Genomic DNA, 25,870 nt, shown 5'->3' on the forward strand with positions numbered 1-25,870 from the left:
GTGCTATTTTGTTTGTTTGCCTACAGATTTATAGAAACCAACTAAACCTTTTCAATAGATTGATCAACTCTATGAAAATATCTTTGGTTTTCCAGGGTTCGTTAGGTTACCCAGGAGAGCGAGGCCTTCGAGGAGAGCCGGTAAGCTGCCTCTACTTAACTCAGTGAGGTTGAAATTAAAACAGAGCTGGTTGTGTTACAGTAAACTGCACTCATCAGCAGCTCTGAAGAGTAACAACACCAGAGTGGAGATATTTAAACTGCTGCTTTACTTTCTTTAAAGTTGTGGAACACTGAAAAATAAAAAAAAAATTATCTTATTTCTGATTACAATCGGTCACTCTGAGTTTTTCATGCAGGCTGAACATGAAAATAGTCTCCTACACCTATCTCCTGCATTAGTTTCTAAAAGCAAATAGACGGTGAAACGCTAGGACTAGAGAAGCCTGACAGATCTACGTCACACTGTCACTTAACATTCATGGACTGACCAATCTTGACTCCCAACAGGGAAGGCTGTTGTTGGTTTAGCATCCAGGAAACAGAAGCTAGCAGAAGTTAACCGTTAGTAACTCCACCTCACAGCAGAACTCCTTCAAACTCATGTTATTTGTGGAGATACAATATCCATATTGCAAGTCAGTGGTAGAGATAAGCTGCTGATATCCAATCTGAGGCAAGATGTCCAAATATCAGCAAATAAGTCTAAATCCTGCTGTCTGAAGCTCACTCTCTCCACTAGTTCCTGGAAATGTTGCACCGGTTCATTCCTACTGGAGACCACTACAGATGTATTAAATAAGGGTTCCACACCTTTAATGTTTCAAAGTTTTAATGTTTCTCCACAGGGAGCACCAGGTCCTAAAGGAGAACCAGGAGAAAAGGGCTTACCGGTAAGACTTTAGTTCACGGTGGTGACATGAAATGTCATTTTAAGACATTTATTTCTTCCCTTTTCTCATTGATAAGATCAATCCAAGAGATATGTTTGTATGTTTTATCACATCATGAAATTATGTTTCAACAATCATTGTGCTTATGGCACTGACTCCTGTGTTTTTATGTTGGACTGGTGTCTGTTGTTGTTGTTGTTGTTGTTGTTGGTCCTCGGGGTGAGCTCTGGACTGCTGTCCCCTGTCACAACATGGTCCTCTTGACCCTAAAGCTGTCTGACTCCCTCTGCAAGCTCCTGTCCCCATGGCTACCTCTCACAGTCACCTTTCAGCATCTGACTTTGGCATATACATAAAGATATACTGAACTGACTGATGTGTGACTGATGCAAAACAATTCCTAGTGTTTACCAATTTCTTAAAGTTGTTAATTATTCCAACGAATCACAAAGAAAACATGAGATGTATATGCCAAATCATTCCATTAATTCAAAGATACTTTATTAATCCCAGAGGGAAATGTGTTAGTGGTGGTCCTGGTGGGTTTAGAGGTATTGTTCTCTGTTTTTGTGTGGAGTGGATACAGCTATGCTCTTTCTTCCCAAAATGTGCATGAAAAGCATGACTCAGCATAAAGATGTCGTCAGAATGTTTTAAATCTGCTAATAAATCTATCCAGTACGTGAACTAAATAACACTGTTGCATAAAAAAGAAAAAAAGGCAAAATGGGGCATTTATTTAAAATGTTAGCTGCTTGATGGCACTCTAACATACTGACTGCTATGAGCATAGACATGAATACGCAGATGCCCCGTTGAGGGCTGGAGAGTGCAACAGCGTCACCGCCATATTGGGTGAGTTCCTCACTCTCCAAACCCAACTGGAGTCAATGCAGAATGAGCAGCTATGCATGTTATTTTGTGCAGCTTATGTTTGCAACAACTGGCGTACTGTTGAAAACAGATCATGTGCGATTACTATTGACTTTTCTAGCCTACCTGTTGAGATTTTATATTTCAGTTTATTTTACTTATTTTATTTAATTATATTATATATATATATATTATATTATATATATATTATATATATATATATTTATATTTGTATTATTATTGTGAAAAAGCATACTAAAATGTGTATTTTTAGCTGGGTGAACACCTTCCTCAGTAGAAATAGCTCCACTGAGGGCGAACAGGAACCCATCCAAGATGGCGGCCTGGTGCTACTCCAGCTCCAATCGGCAGCGTCAGACAACATAGCATCTATGTATATGATGTCTGTGGCTATGAGGCTAGCAAAGATGTGATGCTAACCATCCTAACTACGGGTGTTAGTTTGCAGAGGTTTGGTGCAATTTAAAAGATAAAAATCAGGACTGCTCCATAAAGCTCTAGTTTCCAAACATTTAGACTTTTAACTCAATGAATTACAACAACAAACATTGCGATAAAAAATGGTAAATAAACAAGACAGTGAAACCTTGAACATCTTTAACTTGTTTTGACTTATTTATGGCAATTATTTTTAGCTTTTACATCAACTATAGTGAAAATATTGTGTAACGGAATGCTTTTCAGTTTTATTTGATTTCTAGAGATCGCCTCAAAACTCCAAACCTAGTGTTCCCAACTTTGGGAACCGCCCCTAAAGGTCATGAAATAAAGGGGGTTTTACCAGAGTCAGAAGCGTTTTCGTCCTCTGGGTACCGTACCACAAATAAAAACTTTTTAATCAGAGAACATGTAAAAAAACTTCTGGAACAGCATTGCTAAAGTAATTTTGCCTTTTATTTTCTTTATGCATTAAAAATCAGCACATTTCTCAGATGAAATCCCACCTGAGTATCCAAAGCTTCACCTCTGCATGCCTTCTCTAGTGGTCGTGATGTATCCAGCTGCCTATTCTACATCTCCTGTGACTGTATCGTTGTTATGTTTGAAGCTGTGACTCATAAGGTCACTACTTTACCCCTTAACAAAAGACAGACATCAGCCTGAGGATGACGGCGAGTAACTGCAGTATGCCTTGCTGACCTGATACCCAACAGATGGCATGATCGTGTTTGTATCCTGGCCGTGTTGTTGACTGTTGTGATGTGCATGCTGTTCCCCAGCTCAGCATGGCAGAGAATAACAGCAGCAGCATGTTCACAAGGGAGACCTACAGAGAAATACATGGAATGGATGCTCATGCTGGGCGGATTTATGAACCGTTTTAACCTTCTAACTTGTGTTGAGAAACATGACTTGCATCTTGGTGAGCCGTCCTTGTAGCTTGTGCTCTTTACCTTGACAGCTGTATCTATCTTCACAGGGGGACGGGATACATCAGATCAGAGAGGCGCTGAAGATCTTAGCCGAGAGGGTTTTAATCCTTGAGACTATGATCGGTATTCATGGTGAGTAGGAGGCCTGAGGAAGGGTCAGCTTTAGGCACCGGTCAAAACTGGTGGATGGGGGCTCAAACTCCCCCCTGCTGAGACAGAGGGGGGGCGAGAACAGTCACGAGCAGCTCCAGGACTCGGACAGGTTTTTCCACAGCCTCACCCCCTGTCACTGCTCTCTGATAGGACGTTAGTTTGCAGATGTTCCAAACCTTGCAGGCAGACCTTGAGCTTCTGGCTCGCAGGGTGACACTCCTGGAGGCTATCATCTGGCCAGGTAACGCTGAGACACCCACAGTCCCACCAGCCCTCACTCACCTTCTGAACAAGAGTTAGAAAGTGCCAGAAATTTCACTTGTTACTAAACTGTTTGTAATATTTGTTCAAAAATGTTGTGTTCTCTGTTTTTGGTTTTAAAGTTCTTGATGATAGTAGGACGTCAGTTCATTGATAACTATGTGCACTTAAGATTTTCATGGATCTCTGATGTCTGTGCGCTTGTTGTCTTGAAGTAGGCTTGGGGGGGTTCGGCTGGGAATTATAAGCCAATACGTCCGAGCAGAAACGTTTCAATCTGGCTTAATTTTTAATCAAATCAGACCTTGTCACAGTCCTCGCTGATTTTTAAGTGTTATTTACTGTGGAATAGTGACAGTGATTAGAAAGACAATTAACACCAGTAAGAAAATGTGCAAAACCAGTGCTTTTTGAATGTTGTCTTCCTGCTTTGTTTCCAATAAAATTATACATCTTTGGGTTTTGGTTTCTCCGTTGGAGCAAACAGATCATTTAAAAAGTGTTGATTCAAATGTGGATATTCTTTTCTCCCAGGTAATTTTTCCATGTGCAGGTGCTGGTCGTAAAATTTGAATATTACGACAAGGTTGATTTATTTTGGTAATTCCATTCCGGGTCGGGGGAGAGGTCCTACCTCAAGTGGAGGAGTTTAAGTATCTCGGGGTGTTGTTCACGAGTGAGGGTAGGAGGGATCGGGAGATCGACAGGCGGATTGGTTCGGCGTCTGCAGTGATGCGGACGCTGAGCCGATCTGTCGTGGGGAAGAGGGAGCTGAGCCAGAAAGCCAGGCTCTCGATTTACCGGTCGATCTACGTCCCAATCCTCACCTATGGTCATGAGCTTTGGGTAATGACCGAAAGAACGAGATCGCGGATACAAGCGGCCGAAATGAGTTTCCTCCGTAGGGTGGCCGGGCTCAGCCTTAGAGATAGGGTGAGGAGCTCGGACATTCGGGAGGGACTCGGAGTAGAACCGCTGCTCCTCCGGATCGAAAGGAGCCAGTTGAGGTGGTTTGGGCATCTGGTCAGGATGCCTCCTGGACGCCTCCCCGGGGAGGTGTTTCGGGCATGTCCTGCCGGCAGGAGGCCCCTGGGTCGACCCAGGACACGTTGGAGAGGTTACATCTCCAATCTGGTCCGGGAACGCCTTGGGGTCCTGCCGGAGGAGCTGGTGGACAAGGCCGGGGAGAGGACGGCCTGGAGCTCCCTAGTTGGGATGCTGCCCCCGCGACCCGGACCCGGATAAGCGGAGGAAGACGAGACGAGACATTCAAAAGGGGAAACTTGTATATTAGATGAATTCATTACACACAGACTGATATAATTTAAATGTTTATTTCTTTTAATGTTGATAATTAGAACTGACAACTAATGAAAGTCCCAAATTCAGTATCTCAGATTATTAGAATATTGTGAAAAGGTTCAAAATAGAGGACCCCTGGTGCCACACTTTAATCAGCTGATTAACCCAAAACACCTGCAAAAACCTTTGAATCAGTGAAACTCAACTGGCGGCCCGCCAGACCTTTCCACCCGGTCCCCCAACCCTTTGGGCCCTAACATTCCCCAAATCAGAAGATTTTGACATTTCACAGCAAAATTCATGTCCCAAATATCCATAATTGTTTACGTTCTCCAAACAAAACTAAAACTACAATCAAAATAGTTTAGATGGAAAACGGCGCCATTTTAAAGATACAATAATACTTAACTTTATTTTAGAAGAGCATCTGGCCCTCACTGCTTCTGCTGGAAAAATCTACGGCCCTTGAACAAAGTTAGTTGAGGACCACTGCTTTAAATAGTCTCTCAGTCTAGTTCTGTAGGCTACAAGATGTTGTGGAAGACTGCTGACTTGACAGTTGTCCAAAAGATGACCATTAACACCTTCCACAAGGAGGGCAAGATACAAAAGGTCATTGCTAAAGAGGCTGGCTGTTCACAGAGCTCGGTATCCAAGCACATTAATCGAGGGGCGAAGGGACGGACAAGATGTGGTAGAAAAATGTGTACAAGCAGTGGAGGTAACTGCACCCTGGAGAGGATTGTGAAACAAAACCCATTCAACATTGTGGAGGAGATTCACGGAGCTAGACTCAGTGTTTCAAGAACCGCCACGCACAGACGTGTGCCAGACATGGTTTCAGCTGTCACATTCCTTTTGTCAAGCCACTCTTGAACATGAGACATCATCAGAAGCCAGCCTGGGCTAAAGACAAAAGGCACTGGACTGCTGCTGAGTGGTCCAAAGTTATGTTCCCTGATTAAAGGAAATGTTGATATCCCTATTGACTGGCCAGCAAACTGGCCTGACCTTAACCCCATAAGAAATGTATAGGATATTGTGAAGAGGAAGATGCAATATGCCAGACCCAGCAATTCTTAAGAGCTAAAGGTCACTATCAGAGCATCATGGGCTCTCATAACACCTGAGCAGTCCCAGCTAAATACTGAGTGCTGTTCATGCTCATACTTTTCAGTTGGTCATTTCTAAAATTACTTTTTCTTGCACTGGTCTTAATTGGTATTCTAATTTTCTGAGATACAGAATTTGTATTTTTCATTAATTGTTAATATAATCATGAAAAATAAACATTTGAAATATATCAGTCTGTGTAGTGAATTAATGTAATATACAAGTTTCACTTTTTGAATGGAATTACTGAAATAAATCAACTTTGTCGTGATATTCTAATTTTATGACCAGCACTTGTACATCTATTCTTTTTAAAGCAGTTCTGAGCCAGTTTAACCTCTTATTTATTATTTTGTTAATTTGGTTTTGGTCAGTTTGTTTGAAAGAGAAGAAATTCTGATTAATAGAGATCCTGAATTTACTTATTTTTAAATGAGACAAACCTCTCTAAAATCTCCCATTTGATTACCTTATGCTGGTGAAGGTTCTCAGTCACCCAAGTCACGATAATTCAAAGGGGGTTTAAATGAAGGCAACTGAACTTCTTTGGTTTCTTGAGGAGGTTTTGCTTCTCATCCGAGGAGCTTTGTCAGTTTTAACAAAGAAGTCAACCTTATAAACTGCAGCTGTCTGTTGTTTCTTAACTAGCTGAAACTATCTATGAATACCCCTCCTCCCTACCCCTCTGAGGAATCGTTGGAGTCATTAGGCTCTATTGTGTGAGGATAGTTGTTTTGATTAGATGCAGGAGAGTGTGACCTAGACTCTTAAACTGTTTTGGAATTAGGTGTAAAGCTGCATTGTTGACAAAGCTCCTCAGATGAGAAGCGAAACGTCTTCAAGAAACCAAACAAGTCCAGTTGCCTTCATTCAAACCCCTTTTGGAATGATGACATTAATTTTTTATTTTATTTGAAATTTGATAAAAAGTACTTTCTACTTTATATGATATTTTAAGTAAAAAATGGTAAATATGACTTTAAAAGTACCTTTATTCTAGTCTACCTTTAGTCTAGTGTTTAGAAGGATGATCAACGGTTGCTGAAAAGACCTTTTAATTCAGTTTCAATTGTAAGTCTACTTTGGATGAAATTTCTCAAAGTTGGGGTCAGGAACTGCTGTTGTCATCAAATCAAAGTATTTATTTTGTCAAATATTTTGTAATAACCATTTTTAATCACAATAACTGAAAACGTTATGGATAGATCTTTGTGTAAAGTTAAAGTTTGTTCATTTCAACATTATTTCTTTATTTGTTTAGCTTGTTGGTGATGTTTACCCACAGATAGTTTGGGTAAAAAATGCAGGATTATATGAAAATAAGCTGACCAATAACATCAAGTGTCCAATAAGAGACTGATAATGGCTATAACACGAGTCAGAATGGCAGAGCAGTGGCAGCAGGTTGGGGTTACAGAATTAAAGGGTACACACACGTTGATGGACAGGGAGGTCCCGTTCCAACTGCTGTTTCTCTTCAACAGAGCCTGATCTAGGGTCTGGGGATGGACCATTTGGGACAACCTCCCCTAGTTTCTACAGGGATAAGCGAGCGGGCACACTTTCACATCGACTCGCTTCTCCTCTGTTCACCGACAGCAAGGTTCGAGGGAAATAACGGACCACCACTACCCACTGAGGATCACAGGCTGGGCTGACTTCCCCTCCTCTAAGTCTCATCGGCATTCATCTGCTGCTCGATCTGGGCTTTAAAATAGGACTGAAGATGGGGGAAACCTCAGGGAAACTCCACTGCTACTCCTGTTACTTCAATAACCTGAGAACTGCTTCCAACCCCACCCCACCCACACAGCGAACACCCAGAGAATGCTCGAAATAGCTGTATTTTATGTCTAGAATCAAAACTCATCACAATAACCAAGCTGGGGGGATTTTTCTGTGGTGCTTGTCAAACTATGGAGTTCTCAAATAAAAAAGGGTCATTTAAAGAAATGAAGTGAAGGAGGAATCAGTTGTGAGGAAAGAGTTGTTTTTACTTTAACATGTTAACTGAAGTTTGTTATTTAAGTATATTCAGCCTTTAACGTTTACATGACAACGTCACAAACATTCCCTTGTATCCACCCTGTTATATGTCCGTCACATTGTTTAACTCAGTGTTTTGTAGTGCACTAAAATGACGTCGCCTCTATTCTGTGTGAGTTATATATTTTTATTAGTGTTCTGTAGTCTTCTGGTGCCCATCCCCATGAGTACTGATGTATGAATAATTAGCATTTTCACTTAAAAACATGAATTTTTGCTGAAATCTGGAAACAAAATGGGTAAAAATTTTAACAGCTGTCCATTTAAGTTGAAACTGTTTGTGGAACTTGAAGATTTATTTTTTTTACCACGTGTGTGTTGGTAAACTGCTCTGATGGTAATATGTTGTTTTCCTCTTATATCAAACGTATTGTGAGACTATTTAAATGGTAAGTTGTAGTTTTTGTCGTAAGCTGACGTGTAATCATTTCTGTATTTCTTTTTCTTGCAACTGTGTTACCGTGTTAAGATAATCCTGTCGAGATGATCGGTGTAATAAAATTATGTTTTTATTATAATTATTATTTTAATACATCACCTGGTCAAATTAGTGGTACAAAAGTATTCATTTAACATTTTTATTACATAAATAAACAACATCTACTCTCTCTGTCTCTGGTGTCTAGATTTGGAAACAAATGGGAGTCATTTTGAGGAGAAACTTTGTGTTGTTCAAACACTGTTAAAGATGTGTGAGTCCAGGAGTGCGAGGCTGTCTAGCTGCTCTTTAGAGGTGGGGGCTCTTTCCTTTAGATACCACCACAGCTTGTTCTCCGATGCTGTCTTCAATGAGTAAAGAGATGGCGCCATCTAGCTGTTTGGTTGCTGCTAACGCCACCACAGCCTTCTCTGTTGGGAAGCCCATCTTCTCGAGCTGCTGGAGTCTGAGAAGAAACAGATCTGTAAACGTTAGCTAGAAAACAAGAGGGGGTGTATTTGCACATTCGCAGGATAATCAGCGTAATACTTACCGCAGAGAGGAAACCGATGATTTGGGCACCTCCACTTTTTTATTGGACTCCACCTCAGGAGCATCCTGTAACGAAGCCAGAATCCCTGCTCTCAGCATCTCCTCCTCCAGCAGCTCTGCTTCGGACACCGCAGCAGACTCCTCCATCACCCAAAGTGGTGACTGTTCCATCCAAGGATGGTGGTGGAAAGCTGTCCCTGGGGGGGAAGTTGCCTGATCTGCAGGCAAGAATTGGGGACGTGATCTATACAAAAAGGAGAAAGGATTAAATTTGCCACTGACATGATTGAAGACCGCAGCTATGATTCAATGAAACATATGTACAACACCTCTCTGAGGTCGCAAAAGTCGGCAATTTGAATCTGGAAGAAGTCGGAACAAACAGCCAATGAGGAATGAAATCAAAAATCTTGACGTCCTCTAATTCCTGTAACATCCTGATTAATGGTTGATGATCTGCAAGTTATATTAAGTACTTAAAATATACTTTATAGGGAAATGCGTAAACAAATCACCTTTAACTTTAATGCACTAAACTTTTAACTCAAACCAGCTACACATCTTGAGACATTATGAAGTGTGCATGGATGTAATTTTCAGTTTAGAAGTGGGGGGGGGGGGGGACACGGGGGGTATCTTAACAGTATGTTCTAATGTGAAACAGGCTTCAACACAAACGGTTGTTTTCTGCTTGGTCCTAGAGCTCAACCAGTGTCATTTTAATATAGCGTAATATTGTTTTTGGATAGTAAAAAGTGCAGGGGTCAAAACTAGGCTTTGGAAAAAGTGGGGGGGACATGTCCCCCATCCTCCCCCCAAAATTACGTCCATGGAAGTGTGGAATGTTGTGTTGTTAAGAATGTGCATCTTGAAGAGATGCGTAAAATAATATGAAAAATTAAACATTTAAGAGCAAAATGCTTCAATTCAACAAAACCACATAAAAATGCTCTAAGTATCAATCGACTAAAGTCTGCTGAGAAACATGAGACACAAAAAACAAGCACCAACAGACTGTAGAAACTAACAGAGGATACAGTTGTGTCCGATGCATATAGCACAGAAGTGAAGTAGAGCTGGTGTCCCTGGCAGCAGCAGCAGGCCAACCAGCAGGAGAAGCCAGGGGAGTATCCAGACTGGTAAAAACCTCAGAAGCCGTCTTTGTGCGGTCTGTCGACATTGAGCTGTAATCAGGGTGAGCTGAATGGCGGAGTAGCCACAGATCCGACTTGCTCCACCTGAACCCACGAAGAGGACCAGGGTGTAAACCAAAGGCAATAAAATCATTGTCAAGATTGAGAGGGACATCCAGGCGACTGTTCCCCAGTGGCGTTCCTGACTTGATCCAGACAGCAGCAGAAGAGCAACACTGACCAGCAGAGAAGGTAGGTCATCATGACAGAGAGCGAACAGAAACACATCTGAGGAGGACAAAACAGTTACAAGCCTTCATTTACCAAATGCGAATCTCCTGCTGCATTAAAGAATCCTAGTTCACATCCTTAAGGTACCTCTGAACTTTGGGAAGTCTCCTCCTGGACCCAAGCTGAGACTTGCCTGGATTTCCCCAGCATACGTCAGCACCATCACTATTACCAGCACATATGTTGCCAAGCAGAGTCCAGGTCGACCTGATCTGAACCAAGCACCTAGCATGTTTTTTTCAATTGTTCTAAATCTGTTCTGGCAAACAAAAATCTGACGTTCACGATAAGACACATATAACAGATGTGAAGTTTAAAAATAAAAACTCGTTCATATTTTTGATCATGTGAAAACAGATGGAAACTATCATAACAGGACTGACAGGAAACTAAATGAAACCATTCTCTCTAACGTGAAATCTAAGACATCACAAGCCTACACGTTAAATCAAAGTCTTATCCAAATTCCTAAGATGTTTACAAATGCTGGAACTCAACCGTTACCATTAAAATGTATGTAGAGTAATCTCATATTAACGCAGAAATCCGAGTGTACATTAACTTCCGCAAACATTTTCTTCTTCTTTGTTTTCAGACCACTCTTCCGCCACCTAAAGGTTAAAAAGTGCATAACACAACCACTCTGGGAGCCATTTCTGGTGATAATGGAAATATTGCAGTCAAAAGTGAAATGTTAAATGTTTCTCGTCTGAACTTCTCAAATATAATCAGGTAATTGTTCTTGCTGACAGAAAAAAAATGATTTATTTATTGTTTTTTTCACATAAGTCAACTGGTTTCAAGAAGCAATGGCAGATTTACACGGGGTCCAACAGGGTCCATAAATAAAACAATAGCTAACAATAATTTGCATAAATGTTCATATAATTTAAATAAGCAAAAAGATAACCTCAATCAGGGGTGGATCTACAAAATTATTTTTGGGGTCGCAGAAGAGGGCAAACATTTTTCTAGGGTGGCAATACATATACACACATACAAATCATATGTGTGTGTGTATATATATATATATATATATATATATATATATATATATATATATATATATATATATATATATATATATATAATATGATATGATATGATATGCAGCCACTGATCAGAAATTACAAATTAACTAAGAAAAGATAAAACATATAATCAATACTCACTTTAGATCCTCAGACACCACAGACAGCAGAAATAACGTGTTTGGGGCTCAAAATTCATGTTGTTGACCGAGGTGGGGAAAAAAAGTCATGGAGGCTACATCACTTCCGGGTCACTGAATTGTCACTCAAGAGAAACCACTGTCCTATGGGAGAGGACTTCTTAGAAGTCCCACCCACCCGAAAGGGTTGTGTCAGAATTGCAACCAAAAACTCAGGGATTGCAAAGAGAAAGCCAGAAAGTGTAAGTGCAAATCTGGTGGTAGTGAGAGCAAAGCTCTGAGCAGAGAGAATGAAACTAAGGAAATTGATAACAAAAACACATAGAGGCAAACAGAAAAATGAAACATACTTTGTTACTCATTTTAAGAGGTTGATTCAGATAGTACGTTTTACTTTTGAAACATGTCAATATTTTTGTTCTGTCAATTTCTTAATTTTTGTTTGACCGTCAAAGTGTTTTTCTTGATCATTTTAAGAATCTGATTCAGATAGGATGGGATGAGGATCAGCACCTCCAAATCTGAGACCATAGTTCTCGACCAGAAAAGGGTGGCTTCCTACCTCAAGTGGAGGAGTTTAAGTATCTCAGGGTCTCGTTCACAAGAGAGGGTAGGAGGGATCGGGAGATCGACAGGCAGATTGGTTAAGCATCTGCAGTGATACGGATGCTGAGCCGATCTGTCGTGGTGAAGAGGGAGCTGAGCCAGAAAGCCAGGCTCTTGATTTACCGGTCGATCTATGTCCCAATCCTCACCTATGGTCATGAGCTTTGGGTAATGACCAAAAGAACAAGATCGCGGATACAAGCGGCCGAAATGAGTTTCCTCCGTAGGGTGGCTGGGCTCAACCTTAGAGATAGGGTGAGGAGCTTGGACATTCGGGAGGGACTCGGAGTAGAACTGCTGCTCTTCTGGATCGAAAGGAGTCAGTTGAGGTGGTTTGGGCATCTGATAAGGATGCCTCCTGGACGCCTCCCTAGGGAGGTGTTTCGGGCATGTCCTGCAGGCAGGAGGCCCCCGGGTCGACCCAGGACTCGTTGGAGAGGTTACATCTCCAATCTGGTCCGGGAACGCCTTGGGGTCCTGCCGGAGGAGCTGGTGGAGGTGGCCGAGGAGAGGACGGTCTGGAGCTCCCTAGTTGGGATGCTGCCCCCGCAACCCGGACCCGGATAAGCGGAGGAAGACGACGACGACAACAATGACGACGACGATTCAGATAGTAAGTTTTTCTTTAGAATTGGTTTTTTTTCTCTCAATGTCTTAAAATTTGTTTGATCTCCAAAGTGTTTTTTCTTGATCCTATTGGCACAAATCTAATCCCATAGCTATAACAGCTAATTTTATAGCTCATTCATTCATTTTTTCTTTGATCTCCGAGGACCCATGAGCTGACCGGAAAAGGGATGAGACTTGCGGGGGAGGGGCATGGTCTGGAAGTGGATGGGCGTGACTTACGCTCCCTGTTGCCAACAGTTTGTAGCCAACGGTGAAATAGTCATCTCTAAAATGGCGTCAGCTCCCGGTGAGTGAAAATTTATTGTCGCTCGTTTTGTTTCTTTCTATAAAGTTTAGCAATAAAATTTACTATATTGAGCGTTTAAGGCATTGTATATGCAATTATTCTGGTATAACTAATCATTTAACCTTTTTTTTAATCAAATATTTATCAAAGAACGTAACCAGCACTGCGTGGAAAGGCCTACGCGCCTAGTTTTTCTAGCTAGTCGCTTAGCTTTTTTAGCTAGTCGCTTAGCTTTTCGAATAAATGCGGTTTGGCACGGTGCGGAGTTTTTGTGTTTTGTGCGTAGTCTGATTTATAATTAATAGAAAGTGTCGGCAGATTTGATGTTTTTTTGTAATAATTCCTGTATTTGAAGCTGTTTTGAAACGCTGTGAGGATTTTCGGTGCTCCTTGGTAATGAATGACAAGCTAGCATGGCCTACACATCGCGTGCTCCTTGCGCGCGAAACCTTTAATCAAATTTACCTTCTTATTTTTCACAGATTACAGCTCTTACAGTCAGACTGGTGCTCAGCAGGGGTAAGCGTTACGTCCCGACATGTCTGAAATCGCTCACATTTTGCATAAAGATCAAACATTTAAACAGTTTTACAAACATGTTGGAATACCGTGAATTATCTTTTGCTACGTTTTCAAACTTAACTCGTTCAAAATGTTCACTTCTATTACTTGAATAAGTGTTTCAAATGTGTGCACGAAATTTAGTTTTTGTTTCGATTTGGGTTCTTTGCAGGTATGCCTCCTATGCTGCCCAGCCGTCTCAGAATTACGGACAGTCTGCACAGGTGAGATTAAAAAGTCAAGTTTCATTTTTAACTATAACGTATAATATATATATATATATATATGCACGCATACATGCATACACACATACATGCATAAAGCTTTGTATTAAGTGTTACATAGCAGCTAAATGTCTATTTGTGTGTGTTTTTCAGCAGGGTTATGGCCAACAGAGTTATGGATCTTATGCCCAACCTGCTGCTGCTTCTGCAGATGGCAGTTACACCCAGACCACCCCTGCAGCTGGAGGATACCCTCAGCAGCAGCAGCAGCAATATGGATCTTCATATGGGCAGCAGGCATCAGGTTAGTGGTGCGAGTTGCTTGGTGCTTACTGGTAAACCGCGTGGATTACTAAACAGAAAAAAAACAATGTCATTTACATTAAAATTGAATGTTTAATTAGAAGATGCCCAATAATTCATTAGGTTTGATTTGTTTTTCCTTTCTCTAGCAGCTGGATATCCTGCTGCCCAGTCAGCTGCCCATGGATACACTCAGTCAGCTCAGACGTATGGAGCCAGTGGTTATGATGGCACTCCAGCTGTTGCTGCAGCAGCTGCTGCAGCTGCTGCTGCTCCGGCTGCAGCCACCCAGTCTTATGGCTCTCAGGCAGGATACACTGCCCAGTCTGCCTATCCTGGGTACGGTCAGCAGGCTACTCCTTCTGCCCCTCAGAGGTATGAATCCCTCAAAGCCAGTATTTTAATTACGTTCTACAATGCGTTATGTAGATCAATGATTCTATGTTTTTGCAATTCTTTTTTTTTTAAGTTATAATGCTAACAGTCAGCCTAGTAGTTACAACCAGAACAGCTACTCCCAGCCCGCTTCATATGGACAACAGCCTGGCTACCAGGGTCAGCAGGCCGGCTACAACCAGCAGCAGGGCTACCAACAGCAAACAGCACAGCAGCAACAAGCTCCTCCTGCTTACCCTCCACAAGGCGCCGGCTCTTATGGACAGTCTGCAGCTAACCAATACAACCAACAAGGTGGACCACCAAGTTATGGACAGCCTGGCCATTACAGTAAGAATTACTTTGAATCCCATATGAAATGCTGTGTTGAGTGTTTTTTTTTAACTAGTTGGGTTGTTTGTTCTGTTGTAGGTAACTACAGGCAGGATGGCCAGGGTGGAGGTTCTGGTTATCCAGGCTCTGAGTCTGGGAGGTACCAAGGTGGAGGAGAAGGCAGGGGCCCAGGCAGAGACGGCTTTGACCGAGGTGGAATGATGCATCGTGGGCGTGGAGGCATGGGGCGTGGAATGGGGTATGTATATTTCCTGACCATGTGATCATTCATTCATTTGCAGGTGCGGATGCCACTTGGGGCAGGGCTGAGACAGTCTTTTCATTTTCTCAAGTGTGTTTCTACCCACATTTAACATCAGAAAACAGAAATCCATGTTTTAGCTATTCATGCTTCTAAGTTGAGAGCATTTAAAAAAACATACAGCCAAGTATTGCAATTTTCCTTTGGACTCCCTCAGCCCTGCCTCTTCTGGTTTGAGGTAAGCATATTTCCTTTTTCTTACAAATTATTTTAGTACAGAGACCTGTGCATAAACATTAGGGTGAATAGTTAATATATAATTATGTGTTAATGGGTCAGTGTTGTGGTTTGGATAGTTGGGGAATTACAGTTTGGGGAGTTGTCAGGCGTTGTTCATTTAACAATCAACAAATATTTTACAAATCAAATTAATTTTATTAGGGTGACACAAACCCACTGAAGTGGCTCAAAAACAAAACATGCAAGATTTCAGTGTTTTTCAGGTTTATAGTTCTTTGTGCCCCGCAAAAATTAAACATTAACTTTTAGTGGAGTGGTGCAGCACCAATTTTTTCTGCTCAAATGCTGTCAAGCTGTCAACAGTTTGTTCTCAAGACTTTCCCCCCATTTTTATGGTATTTGTAGGGTGTTAATGAGTCTTTGGGACAATTTTCACTGACAATGCACCTTTTTTATGACATTTTACTGGTGTGAGGAAGGATTACTGAGGTCTAAGATGAAAAATACTTGTGGTCAAATGTAAATTACAAAGTTAGGAAGCTGCCCCCCCAGCTGCTCTTTATGGGTTTCTAATGTCTTGAGTTGTTTTCAAATGATGAAAACTGATTGCGTTAAACCCTGAAGTGATTTTGGGATCATTTTTAATGGGTTTTCTGTTTGAGAGTAAAGAAGTAAAGTCCCATTAGTCATCATCACACACTGGTAAAATGACATCTCCACATTTGAACCCATCCCTGTGGGGAGTGCTGAGCTGCAGCTTTGACTGCACTCACGAACTATTTGGTGGTGTAACCCTCCAATCCAACTCCTTAAAAGCAGAGTGTCAAGTGGAGAGGCATTGGGTCTTATTTTGAACCCCGATCTCCCAGTCCCAGGGTAGACTATCTACCACTAGGCCACTGAGAAGGTACCAAACTGGGGTTAAATGAATTTTACTCAAATATTTTCTAATGTGTACACTTTTAAACATTCACTGAAAGTTTTTGGTGATGTCACGGTCTGTCAGAGTTGGACAGGGGAACTTCTAAACCACCCAGAGAGGCTAAAATCTAAAACTTGTGCTAACACAGGACCACTTAACTGCTAGCGATGACTTTTAGGGTGGCTGTGGGACTGTTTGTGCAGTTTTGTCAGTCCATGGATGTTGGGATAGTTGTAGTCTAAATGTTGTTCAGGTGGATTATACCTTTGTGTAATGCCACAATTTATTTAAAAAAGTTCCCCATGAAAATAATATATCTGTCTTTAGTCTTGTTTAAAAAACTTACTTTCATTAAACACCAAATTTACTCATCCATTCAGTATTATTGGAAATTAGTAGTGAATAATTTCAGAGCTGTTGTCACAGGTATTGATGTACATTTGTTTTGGTTGAGACCAGGGCTGCAGCTGTCAATTATTTCATTAATCGGTCAATTTGCCAGTCAATTAATTGGATAAGCCTTTATATTTATTTTGCTTTGAAAATATGATAAAACGGGAGCAGTACCAGTTATTTCATTTGCTGCCTGTTAACTGTGGTGCATGTTCAGCTGAGAAGGATGGATTCGCCCAGACCAATCTGTTAATTGAATCCAATTCCTGAAACAAAGAAAAAATTTAGTTTAACTAACAAATAAAGTCAACGTCCCATTGGTCACCTTCACACATTTGTGAAATTACATCTCGTGGGGAGCGGTGAGCTGTAGCAGTTGCCACGCTTAGGAACTATTAGGTGGTTAAACCCTCCAATCCTACCCCTTAAAGCCGAGTGTCAAGAATCAGAAGTTTTTATTGCCATATGTGTGCCAAGTCACAACATTAGGAAATTGCTGCGGTATTTTGGTGCAGAAGGTAAGAAAGAGAAAAAAGAAAAAAAATTAATTAAGAGATAAGCAAATATAAGAACTAATAAAACACTCATGATAAAATTATTAATGTAAAAAGTGGCAGGAATTAGAGAAGCAGCTATCTACTCCGTGTAGGTACTAATCTGAGTGTTTGCTGCAGGGAGGCGTTGGGTCTTTGGTATGACCTGGCAGGGATTTGAGCCCTGATTTCCCAATCATCCCAGGGTGGACACGTATACCAGTAGGCCACTGAGAAGAGAAATATCCATCAAATAAGATTTGATCACAAGTGTGATTTTTATATTTTCTACCATAAAGATAAAACTGAAACATAACTGAAAATAAAAAACATGTATGGGGTTATTAGGTGAGCTGACAAGCAAATGTTAGCACAATGCTAGTGTAGCATTGGCTTGAGTTTAAAATATTCCACACTTTGGAAACTTTTGGGCGTTTTCTGAGTCTTTTCCCTTTTGCCATTGGCCCTGTTGATCGCTCTAACTGCATGATCTGTTGGAGCTGCTGAACAAGCGGCCTGTTGAGTCAAGTAACCAGAAGAAGATAGTTATGACCCACAAGTGATTTTTAAAAAATGAAGCGCCAATTTGAAAAATGTAAATTGAACATTTTTATTCAATCAAGCTATTCGATTATTTGTTTCAGCCTAGTTTAGACTTAAGCAACAAGTTGGCTTTTTTAAGTCATTCGTTTGATTCACAAAACATTTTTCAAGTATGAAATAGAAGAGTTGAGGTTTTTCAATGTTTAGAGTTGGTTTGGAAAAACATGTTTTGTGCCAGAAATAATCAGGACTCTTGGTTTCTTTTTGATAAAGAAAACTTTATTGTTAATCACTGAAAACTGCTAGGAGTGTTTTTATTGTAACCAGTAATATTATTTTAAAAAGTATATTTACATAAACACTCAAGTACAAATACTCAATACGAGACTCTAACACAGAGGTGGGAGGTGGGTTCCATTTGTTTACGAGAAAGAAAGCCAATATATAAATATCAAAACAGTTACTTTTATTCACAGGTTTTTAGTTGGGTTAGCATTTTAGCCTAAGCACGCTTTGCACAGGTATTTGGGTGGGTGGGATCTTTGTCTTCATGAAATGTCTGAAATTGTTTTGTGGCTTGGTAAACCAATGTCTGATTTTCTTTTGAGCACTTTTTAACATGCTTTGTCACATTTATACTGTGCAGGTAACAGTGAGAGCCATTTAAAAGCGTCTTTTCTCTAAAAGTATCTGTACTCAGTGCAGAGTCTCCAGCTTAAGCAGCAGGAAGGAGCTTAAACAAAGATTCAAGTCTGCCTTTTTTTCAACAACTGAGGATGGTGTTTGTTTTGTTTACTAAGCAGATGGGTGTATCTGGTTTATTTTTGTTTTTATTTTTAAAATATCCCCAGAAAACAATGTAAATATATATATATTTTTGGTGTTGATTTAAAGAAAATGTACAATGTGTAAATATTTTTATTACATGGTAAATGTGATCACATTGCTTCTGTGAAATTTCAGGTGCATTGTCATTTCTACATTTAAGTTGTAACATAAAAGAACTGTTAATCAGCCAATGACATGCTTTAGGTACCTGGTGGGTGCCATCAATGCATCTGAAATAGTTCTACTTGTGTACAGATGTTTGTCACATGGTAACATGTTAGTCATAAATGTTTTTGCTTTTGTATCCACTACTGAGACTGTACTAAGCTAAGAAATGGCACGTAGTTAATGAGCACCTCAATGAGATTGTGATTTTAATTTAGGGAAGCTCATTTAAGTTGCTGTCGGATTAGTTAGAATGTTTTGATTACTCCCTCAATCAAGCCACTTTGCTCGAGCCGTGGAAGTGGCTGTAAAGGGGAAACGCCTTCATATCTCCATTTATTCCCCCCTAGCAGCGCTGGAGAGAGAGGTGGCTTCAGTAAGCCTGGTGGTAAGTTAACGAGTACTACACTGGTTAGTCCTTTCAAAACCTTAAACCTTTTGGGTAACTATGCCATTGATGATTTACATTGTGGTATTCAAAATTACACACTGATGACAATTTGTTTTGTTTTTACGCCTAAGACCATTTGCTCCTGGGTACTTTTATAATTCAGTCACTGGTTTTGGTTTGAGTTCTAGACGGGGTAAAAACAAATTTCTTAAGCGTTGCTCTGACAGATTTGAGCTGAATTCATTTACATTTTTGGAGGATATCGCTCTGGTCTTTAAGGCTTGTCGTACGACACATTTTTGGGTCAAAAGCATCTTAAAAGTGTTCAATTCTCTATTCAGTTTATCATTTGTGGGAATTGTGTACCATAAAATACAGTTTTCAACTCCCTAATATGAGTCATTTCCCTTAAAGGGAGTGTTTGGATTATAATCTAGCATTTCTCAGGTGTTTTCTATTGGATCGCTGTTCCACACACTGACTTCTCAATCTGTTTTTTATTTTCTTTCTTCGACTGATGGATGACAGGACCAATGGGTGACGACCGTGAAATGGGTGAGTAGAGCTCTGCTTAACATCGTCTATAATCACCTGAAAATGAATGACATCGGTTATTCTCTCATAACTTCTGTAGGACGACCAGAGGAGCAGGATGACTCGGAGAACAGCACGATCTACATCACAGGGTTGACCGAGAAGGCCAACATAGAGGAAATGGCTGAATTCTTTAAGCACGTCGGTCCAATAAGGGTAAAAATAACACATTTTCTTTGCTTGTGAGACAGCAGTCATTTTGATGTATTTTGATTGGTGTTAAAACCTGCTGGAAACTAAGGATTGATGTGGTTTTATTGTAAGTCGGTGCAAAGGTAAACCGATTTAGAAACTAACTTTGCTCCTCTGTGTGTGTGTGAAGATGAATCGCAGATTGGGCCAGCCTGCTATCAATATCTACACAGACAAGGAGTCGGGGAAGCCCAAGGGTGATGCCACCCTGTCCTACGAGGAGCCCGTCTGTGCCAAAGCGGCCGTCGAGCATTTTGATGGTAGCGTTTACAGATTAAACATCAGTCGAGCAGTTTTCATACGGTTTATTCCTTGTTTTACTAATGAGTGATTTCATGGTTTTCTAATAAAGGGAAAGAGTTTCAAGGCCGAAGGCTCAAGGTGGCCATGGCACGCCGAAAACCCATGATGGGAGGAATGAGGGGGGGCATGCCCATGCGAGATGGGATGATGGGTCGTGGAGGTAAATGGCAGCGTTCATGTTCATCTCACCACATTCAGCTTCTGTGTTTAAAAACTGATCCAAGTGTTAAATGGAGAAAAAAAAACAAGTTATTCTCATTTTGTTATCTCTGTGTCAGGTATGATGGGCCGAGGAGGAGAGCGTGGTGGTTTTGTCCCACGAGGGGGTCCACGTGGAATGGGCAGAGGTGGACCTACCGGAGGAAACATGCAGCAGAGAGCTGGAGACTGGGAGTGTCCTAATCCGTATGTGTAGCCTTGTGATGTAGAGCTTTTCCAAACTCCTTTCCTGGACTCTTGGGTCATTTTGGTTTTTATCATGTTCACAGGGGGTGTGGAAACCAAAACTTTGCTTGGAGGATGGAGTGTAACCAGTGCAAAGCTCCCAAGCCTGAGGGCTTAGGCGGTGGTCCCCCTTTTCCCCCAGGAGGTGAAAGAGGCAGAGGGGGAATGGGAATGCGTGGGGGAAGAGGAATGGACCGTGGAGGGCCAGCGGGAGTCGGCGGCCCAGGTGGACCTGGAGGTTTCCGAGGAGGGTGGGGAGGTGACCGCGGTGGATTCAGAGGACGCGGTGGAATGGACAGGGGGGGGTTCCGTGGTGCTGGGCGGGGAGGCCCACCTATGGACCGAATGGGTGGCAGAGGGGGAAGAGGAATGGGACCGCCAGGTGGCAAGATGGAAATGAGGTGAGCGTGGCTCTTGAGGGCAGCAAAAACATGTTATTCTCACTGTAAATAACTGGATCATCTCCTCTTTGTGCTGCTCTTTTAGGGACCATCGCCAGGAGCGTAGGGACCGCCCTTACTGAAGGAAAACTTCTGGACAGTTCCTTGTGTGGAATCTGAATTTTAAAGGAAGTTTTAATTTATGATTCCAGATTTTGATGGTTATTGAACTGCTTTCACACAACCTGTGCAGTTGGTGAACTCTGTTTTCAATTTAATTTTACATTTTTTAGTTGGTCTATGTTTATGCTACATCTTGTATTGTGCATGTCTTTTGTTTATTTTTAAAAATGCAGATTAAGTTTAGAATTGTAATGTAAAATGCAATAGTTTTCATTGGTTGTCACAAGTTTCTCCTGTTTCCAAAAACGTACTGTTGTATGATGATTAAGGTGGGAAATAAAGTTTTACTCATTTCATGTTGAATTGTGGCTTTTCTTTTACTTAAGTTGATGTAAGGGCAATAAAGCCAGATTATTATTTGTTTAACTCTAAGGGCCGTGTTTGCTTTAAGAGCTAAGTTTGAATCTATTTTTGTAATAAATGCTGAAACGTTCCTCCACTTTCAAAGTGAAGCTTATAAACATGATGCCCAAAAGGGTTCAAATGAAGGCAACCGGGCTTTTGGCTTCCTGCAGATGTTTTGCTTCTGATCCGAGGAGCTTTGTTAATTCTGACTGGAATATGGGAGAGTCAAGTTTATAAGCTGTAGCAACAATAGACAACTACAGTTTATAAACTTGATGCTCCCGTATTCCAGTCAGAACTGACAAATGTCCTCGGATGAGAAGCGAAACATCAAACCAAAGAAGTCCAGTTGCTTTCATTTGAACCCTTTTGGACTACCATGACCTGGATGACTGAAAACCTTCACCAGTCTAAACCCAAAGATTTGTTGGTTATTTTTCATACAGGTATTTTAAATTAGCAGTCATGTTTTTACAGAAATATAAGATCTAATGTGTTCGTGTGAATGAATCCATGTGGCATAAACATTTAACTGATTTTTGCCCTCTGCTGTTAGACTTCCTGCCACTAGGTGGTACCAGTTTAAAGGAGACTTCTTTCTGCTCTAACATGGTGGGGTTCACATATGTGTGATTGAAATAAGAATAAATGAGTCAACATGTTCCCTGGGGTCTGAACCAGTAACTATAAATATAGCAGTAACTGGTTTGCTTTCATCAAATCTGATCCTGGTCATTTAGTGAGAAATGTTGCTTTTGAATGAAACAGCTATTTTTAGACTGTGTGGCCACATTAAACAGCAGTAATCCCTCATTGTAGAGCACTTTTAAAAAGTCTAACAAGTCTTTTGCACACCAGTTTGACCTTTATTTGAATGTAACATTCAGTTTATTCTCCAGTTGGGGTGTTGTTTTGTTAAACATCTTCACTTGTCCTGTTCCCTGCCTCTAAAATCTGGATGGAGGGAACAAAAGTCATTTATTTTCTTTGACATCAGAGCCCACGAAGCTCAGGAACCCTTAGCTGCATGTGTAAATATTTCTGTGTTCTCCTCCAGTTCGTTGTTTCTTCACTGAGAAAAAAAAGCTGATTCATGCAGGCGTAGAAAATGATCTCATCAACCCCTCCACCTTCTCCCATGCACTTTTTCTCTGTTCTGTTTCTGTTCCAGCCTCGCCCCTCCTTTCTTTTCCTCTCTTAAACAGACACGTCCCTCTTTTTAAATGAAAACAAGCCCTCCTTTTTGGCAAACACTGCTCTAATTTCAACTGCCACACTTGAAGAGCAAAAAGTTTGTCCAATCAATGGGAAGTCAATCATTTTACTAGATTTTTGTGGGAAACATGTAAGTGCACTTTATGTAGCCACATTGAATTTGCAGATGCATCCAAGTGTTTAACCAATTATTTAAATCATGAAGGATTTCACTGCATCAGAAAACAAGCATACTGCACTGATAACGCTAAAACTGAAGATGATGTTTCGGGATTTGGGCAGGGGAAAATGCATCACAAAGGTATGCTCATCAAGGACTGAGTCAGAAGGTTTGAAGTTTTTAGATTTTGCATTATTCCTAGTCTGCTGGTCATGATCTTTTGGCCCAAATGAATCTGATTTAGTGAAGTCGTCTTTAAATAAAACTTTACAACTGCATAACATCTGACCAAAGTGCTTAACAAGCCAGATACAGTAAAACAACAGCCGTTTGCTATAATGCTGAGAATAAATGAAAATAAAAGGCTCATAGTAAAAGAAATAAAAACACGAAACATTCACACTGAATGAAAAGCAAAATGAGTTTTTAAAGCGGTTTAAAACCACACGAAGAGATTTAGTAGCTGGGCATGCTCTCATGCTCCGGGGGAGGCGGGGTACATTGAGTCTGAATGGACCCTGTTCCGTGTCTCCATTGTTGAGGCGGCCGACCCGAGCTGTGGTCGCAGGATCGTCGGTGCCAGTCATGGTGGCAACCCCCGAACCTGCTGGTGGACACCGGCGGTTAGGGATGCTGTCAAGGTGAAGAAAGAGTCCTATCAGGTCTTTTTGGCCTGTGGTACTCCAGAGGCAGCTGACGGGTACCGGCAGTCCAAGCGGAACGCGGCTCGGGTGGTCGCCAAGGCAAAAACCCAGGCATGGGAGGAGTTCCTTACGGCTTCAAGGAGATTCTGGTCCACCATCCGGCGCCTCAGGGGGGGAAGCAGTGCGCTACCAACGCTATCTATAGTGGGGATGGTGTGCTGCTGACCTCTACTCAGGACGTTGTGGATTGGTGGGCAGAATACTTCGAAGACCTCCTCAATCCCACCGACACGTCTTCCAGTGAAGAAGCAGAGTCTGGGGACTTTGGGTTGGCCTCTCAAATCTCTGGTGCTGATGTCACTGAGGTGGTTAAAAAGCTCCTCTGTGGCAAGGCTCCAGGGGTGGATGAGATCCGCCCGGAGTTCCTTAAGGCTCTAGATGTTGTGGGGCTCTGTTGGCTGAAGCGGCTCTGCAATATCGCGTGGACATCGGTGGCAGTCCCACTGGACTGGCAGACCGGGGTGGTGGTCCCCTTATTTAAAAAGGGGGCCGCAGGGTGTGTTCCAACTACAGGGGGATCACACTCCTGAGCCTTCCTGGTAAGGTCTATTCAGGGTTCTGGAGAGGAGGGTCCGGCGGATTGTTGAACCTCAGATTCAGGAGGAGCAATGTGGTTTTCGTCCTGGCCGTGGAACACTGGACCAGCTCTATACCCTTAGGGGGATCCTGGAGGGTGCATGTGAATTTGCCCAACCAGTCTACATGTGTTTTGTGGATTTGGAGAAGGCATTTTACCACGTCCCTCGAGGGGCCCTGTGTGGGGTACTCCGGGAGTATGGGGTACCAGGCCCTCTGATACGGGCTGTTAGGTCCCTGTATGACCGGTGTCAGAGCTTGGTCCGCATTGCCGGCAGTAAGTCGGGCTCGTTCCCAGTGAGAGTTGGACTCCGCCAAGGCTGCCCATTGTCACAGATTCTGTTCATAACTTTTATGGACAGGATTTCTAGGTGCAGTCAAGGTGTGGAGGGCATCCGTTTTGGTGGCCTGAGGATCAGGTCTCTGCTTTTTGCAGATGATGTGGTCCTTTTGGCTTCATCAGAACGTGATCTTCAGCTTTCGCTGGAGCGGTTCACAGCTGGGTGTGAAGCAGCTGGGATGAGAATCAGCTCCTCTACATCTGAGACCATGGTCTTGATTCGGAAAAGGGTAGAATGCCTCCTCCGGGCCAGGGATGAGGTCCTGCCCCAAGTGGAGGAGTTTAAGTATCTCGGGGTCTTGTTCACGAGTGAGGGAAAACTGGAGCGTGAGATCGATGGCGGATTGGTGGTGCATCTGCAGTGATGCGGTCGTTGTACCGGTCTGTCGTGGTGAAGAGAGAGCTGAGTCAGAAGGCGAAGCTCTCGATTTACCGGTCGATCTATGTAACTACCCTCACCTATGGTCATCAGCTTTGGGTAGTGACGAAAGAACGAGATCGAGAGTACAGGCGGCCAAAATTTGTTTTCTCAGAAGAGTGGCTGGGCTCTCCCTTAGAGATAGGGTGAGAAGCTCGGTCATTAGGGAGGGGCTCGGAGTAGACCCGCTGCTCCTCCACATTGAGAGGAGCCAGTTGAGGTGGCTTGGGCATCTGGTCAGGATGCCTCCTGCACACCTCCCTTGTGAGGTTTTCCGGGCACGTCCAACCAGGAGGAGACCTAAAGGTAGACCCAGGACACGTTGGAGGGACTATGTCTCTCACCTGGCCAGGGAACGTCTTGGGATTCCCCCGGAGGAGCTGGCCCAAGTTGCTGGGGAGAGGGAAGTCTGGGCCTCTCGACTTAGGCTACTGCCCCACGACCCGACTCTGGATAAGCGGGTGAAAATGGATGGATGGAGGGATGGATGGCATGCTCTCATTCAGAGAATACCTTGTTGGTGTCTGTGGAACAAGGCTCTATATACAACAGCTCGCCTAAGATGGTAGACTGATGTAGGAGATCTCTACCGCTGGATGCGCACAATGGTGAGAAAATATTCTTTGCAGACTTTTAGAGGGGCTAAAGTTCATTGGTGTCCAATCTAGTCCTCTAGAGCTACTGTCCTGCATAGATCAGGGATTCCAGACGTTTCCCCCTCAGTGCATCTGAGTAAAACTTGTCTATAATTCTTGATAAATGTCTACGGAAGAGGATTAGGGCCACTGAAAGAGGTGGTTTTTTTATTTTCAGATTTTATTT

General features: G+C 42.1%; 3 protein-coding genes across 8 annotated transcripts in view; 2 read left to right on the forward strand and 1 right to left on the reverse strand.

Moving 5' to 3' along the window:
* Nucleotides 1–7,800, forward strand: part of emid1 (EMI domain containing 1) — a 65,264-nt gene extending 57,464 nt beyond the window's left edge. For 2 of the 3 annotated variants that reach the window (XM_015973061.3, XM_054731750.2), the window contains 4 exons: nucleotides 96–140; nucleotides 848–892; nucleotides 3,463–3,553; nucleotides 7,473–7,800. In XM_015973061.3, coding sequence (XP_015828547.3) covers nucleotides 96–140; nucleotides 848–892; nucleotides 3,463–3,553; nucleotides 7,473–7,606 — 315 coding nt within the window. In that variant the 3' untranslated portion in view covers nucleotides 7,607–7,800. Of the gene's footprint in view, nucleotides 1–95; nucleotides 141–847; nucleotides 893–3,206; nucleotides 3,292–3,462; nucleotides 3,554–7,472 lie in introns of all 3 variants that reach the window. The other variant, XM_015973062.3, reaches the window with a different exon arrangement.
* A 798-nt stretch (nucleotides 7,801–8,598) lies between these two features.
* Nucleotides 8,599–10,846, reverse strand: rhbdd3 (rhomboid domain containing 3). The gene is made up of 5 exons (XM_015973072.3): nucleotides 10,516–10,846; nucleotides 10,042–10,425; nucleotides 9,334–9,460; nucleotides 9,006–9,248; nucleotides 8,599–8,918 (listed from the first exon to the last, which is right to left on the reverse strand). Exons 1-5 carry the CDS (start codon nucleotides 10,658–10,660, stop codon nucleotides 8,762–8,764), a joined length of 1,056 nt encoding a protein of 351 aa, XP_015828558.3. The 5' UTR covers nucleotides 10,661–10,846; the 3' UTR covers nucleotides 8,599–8,761.
* A 2,023-nt stretch (nucleotides 10,847–12,869) lies between these two features.
* Nucleotides 12,870–21,593, forward strand: ewsr1b (EWS RNA-binding protein 1b). 4 transcript variants are annotated; one of them, XM_015973041.3, is made up of 15 exons: nucleotides 12,870–13,121; nucleotides 13,604–13,640; nucleotides 13,855–13,906; nucleotides 14,060–14,210; nucleotides 14,359–14,584; nucleotides 14,679–14,935; nucleotides 15,017–15,176; nucleotides 19,154–19,191; nucleotides 19,723–19,749; nucleotides 19,829–19,944; nucleotides 20,111–20,240; nucleotides 20,333–20,443; nucleotides 20,562–20,688; nucleotides 20,772–21,128; nucleotides 21,214–21,593. In XM_015973041.3, the coding sequence occupies exons 1-15, from the start codon at nucleotides 13,025–13,027 to the stop codon at nucleotides 21,248–21,250; spliced, it is 1,923 nt and encodes a 640-aa protein (XP_015828527.3). In that variant the 5' UTR covers nucleotides 12,870–13,024; the 3' UTR covers nucleotides 21,251–21,593. The 4 variants fall into 4 exon arrangements, with proteins under 4 accessions (XP_015828527.3, XP_015828528.3, XP_015828529.3 ...); XM_015973042.3 differs by having other exon boundaries at nucleotides 19,157–19,191; XM_015973043.3 differs by having other exon boundaries at nucleotides 14,362–14,584.
* Nucleotides 21,594–25,870: the final 4,277 nt, after the last annotated feature.

The sequence above is a fragment of the Nothobranchius furzeri genome, chromosome 17, assembly GCF_043380555.1.
Source record: "Nothobranchius furzeri strain GRZ-AD chromosome 17, NfurGRZ-RIMD1, whole genome shotgun sequence".
NCBI classification, from domain to species: Eukaryota; Metazoa; Chordata; class Actinopteri; order Cyprinodontiformes; family Nothobranchiidae; genus Nothobranchius; species Nothobranchius furzeri.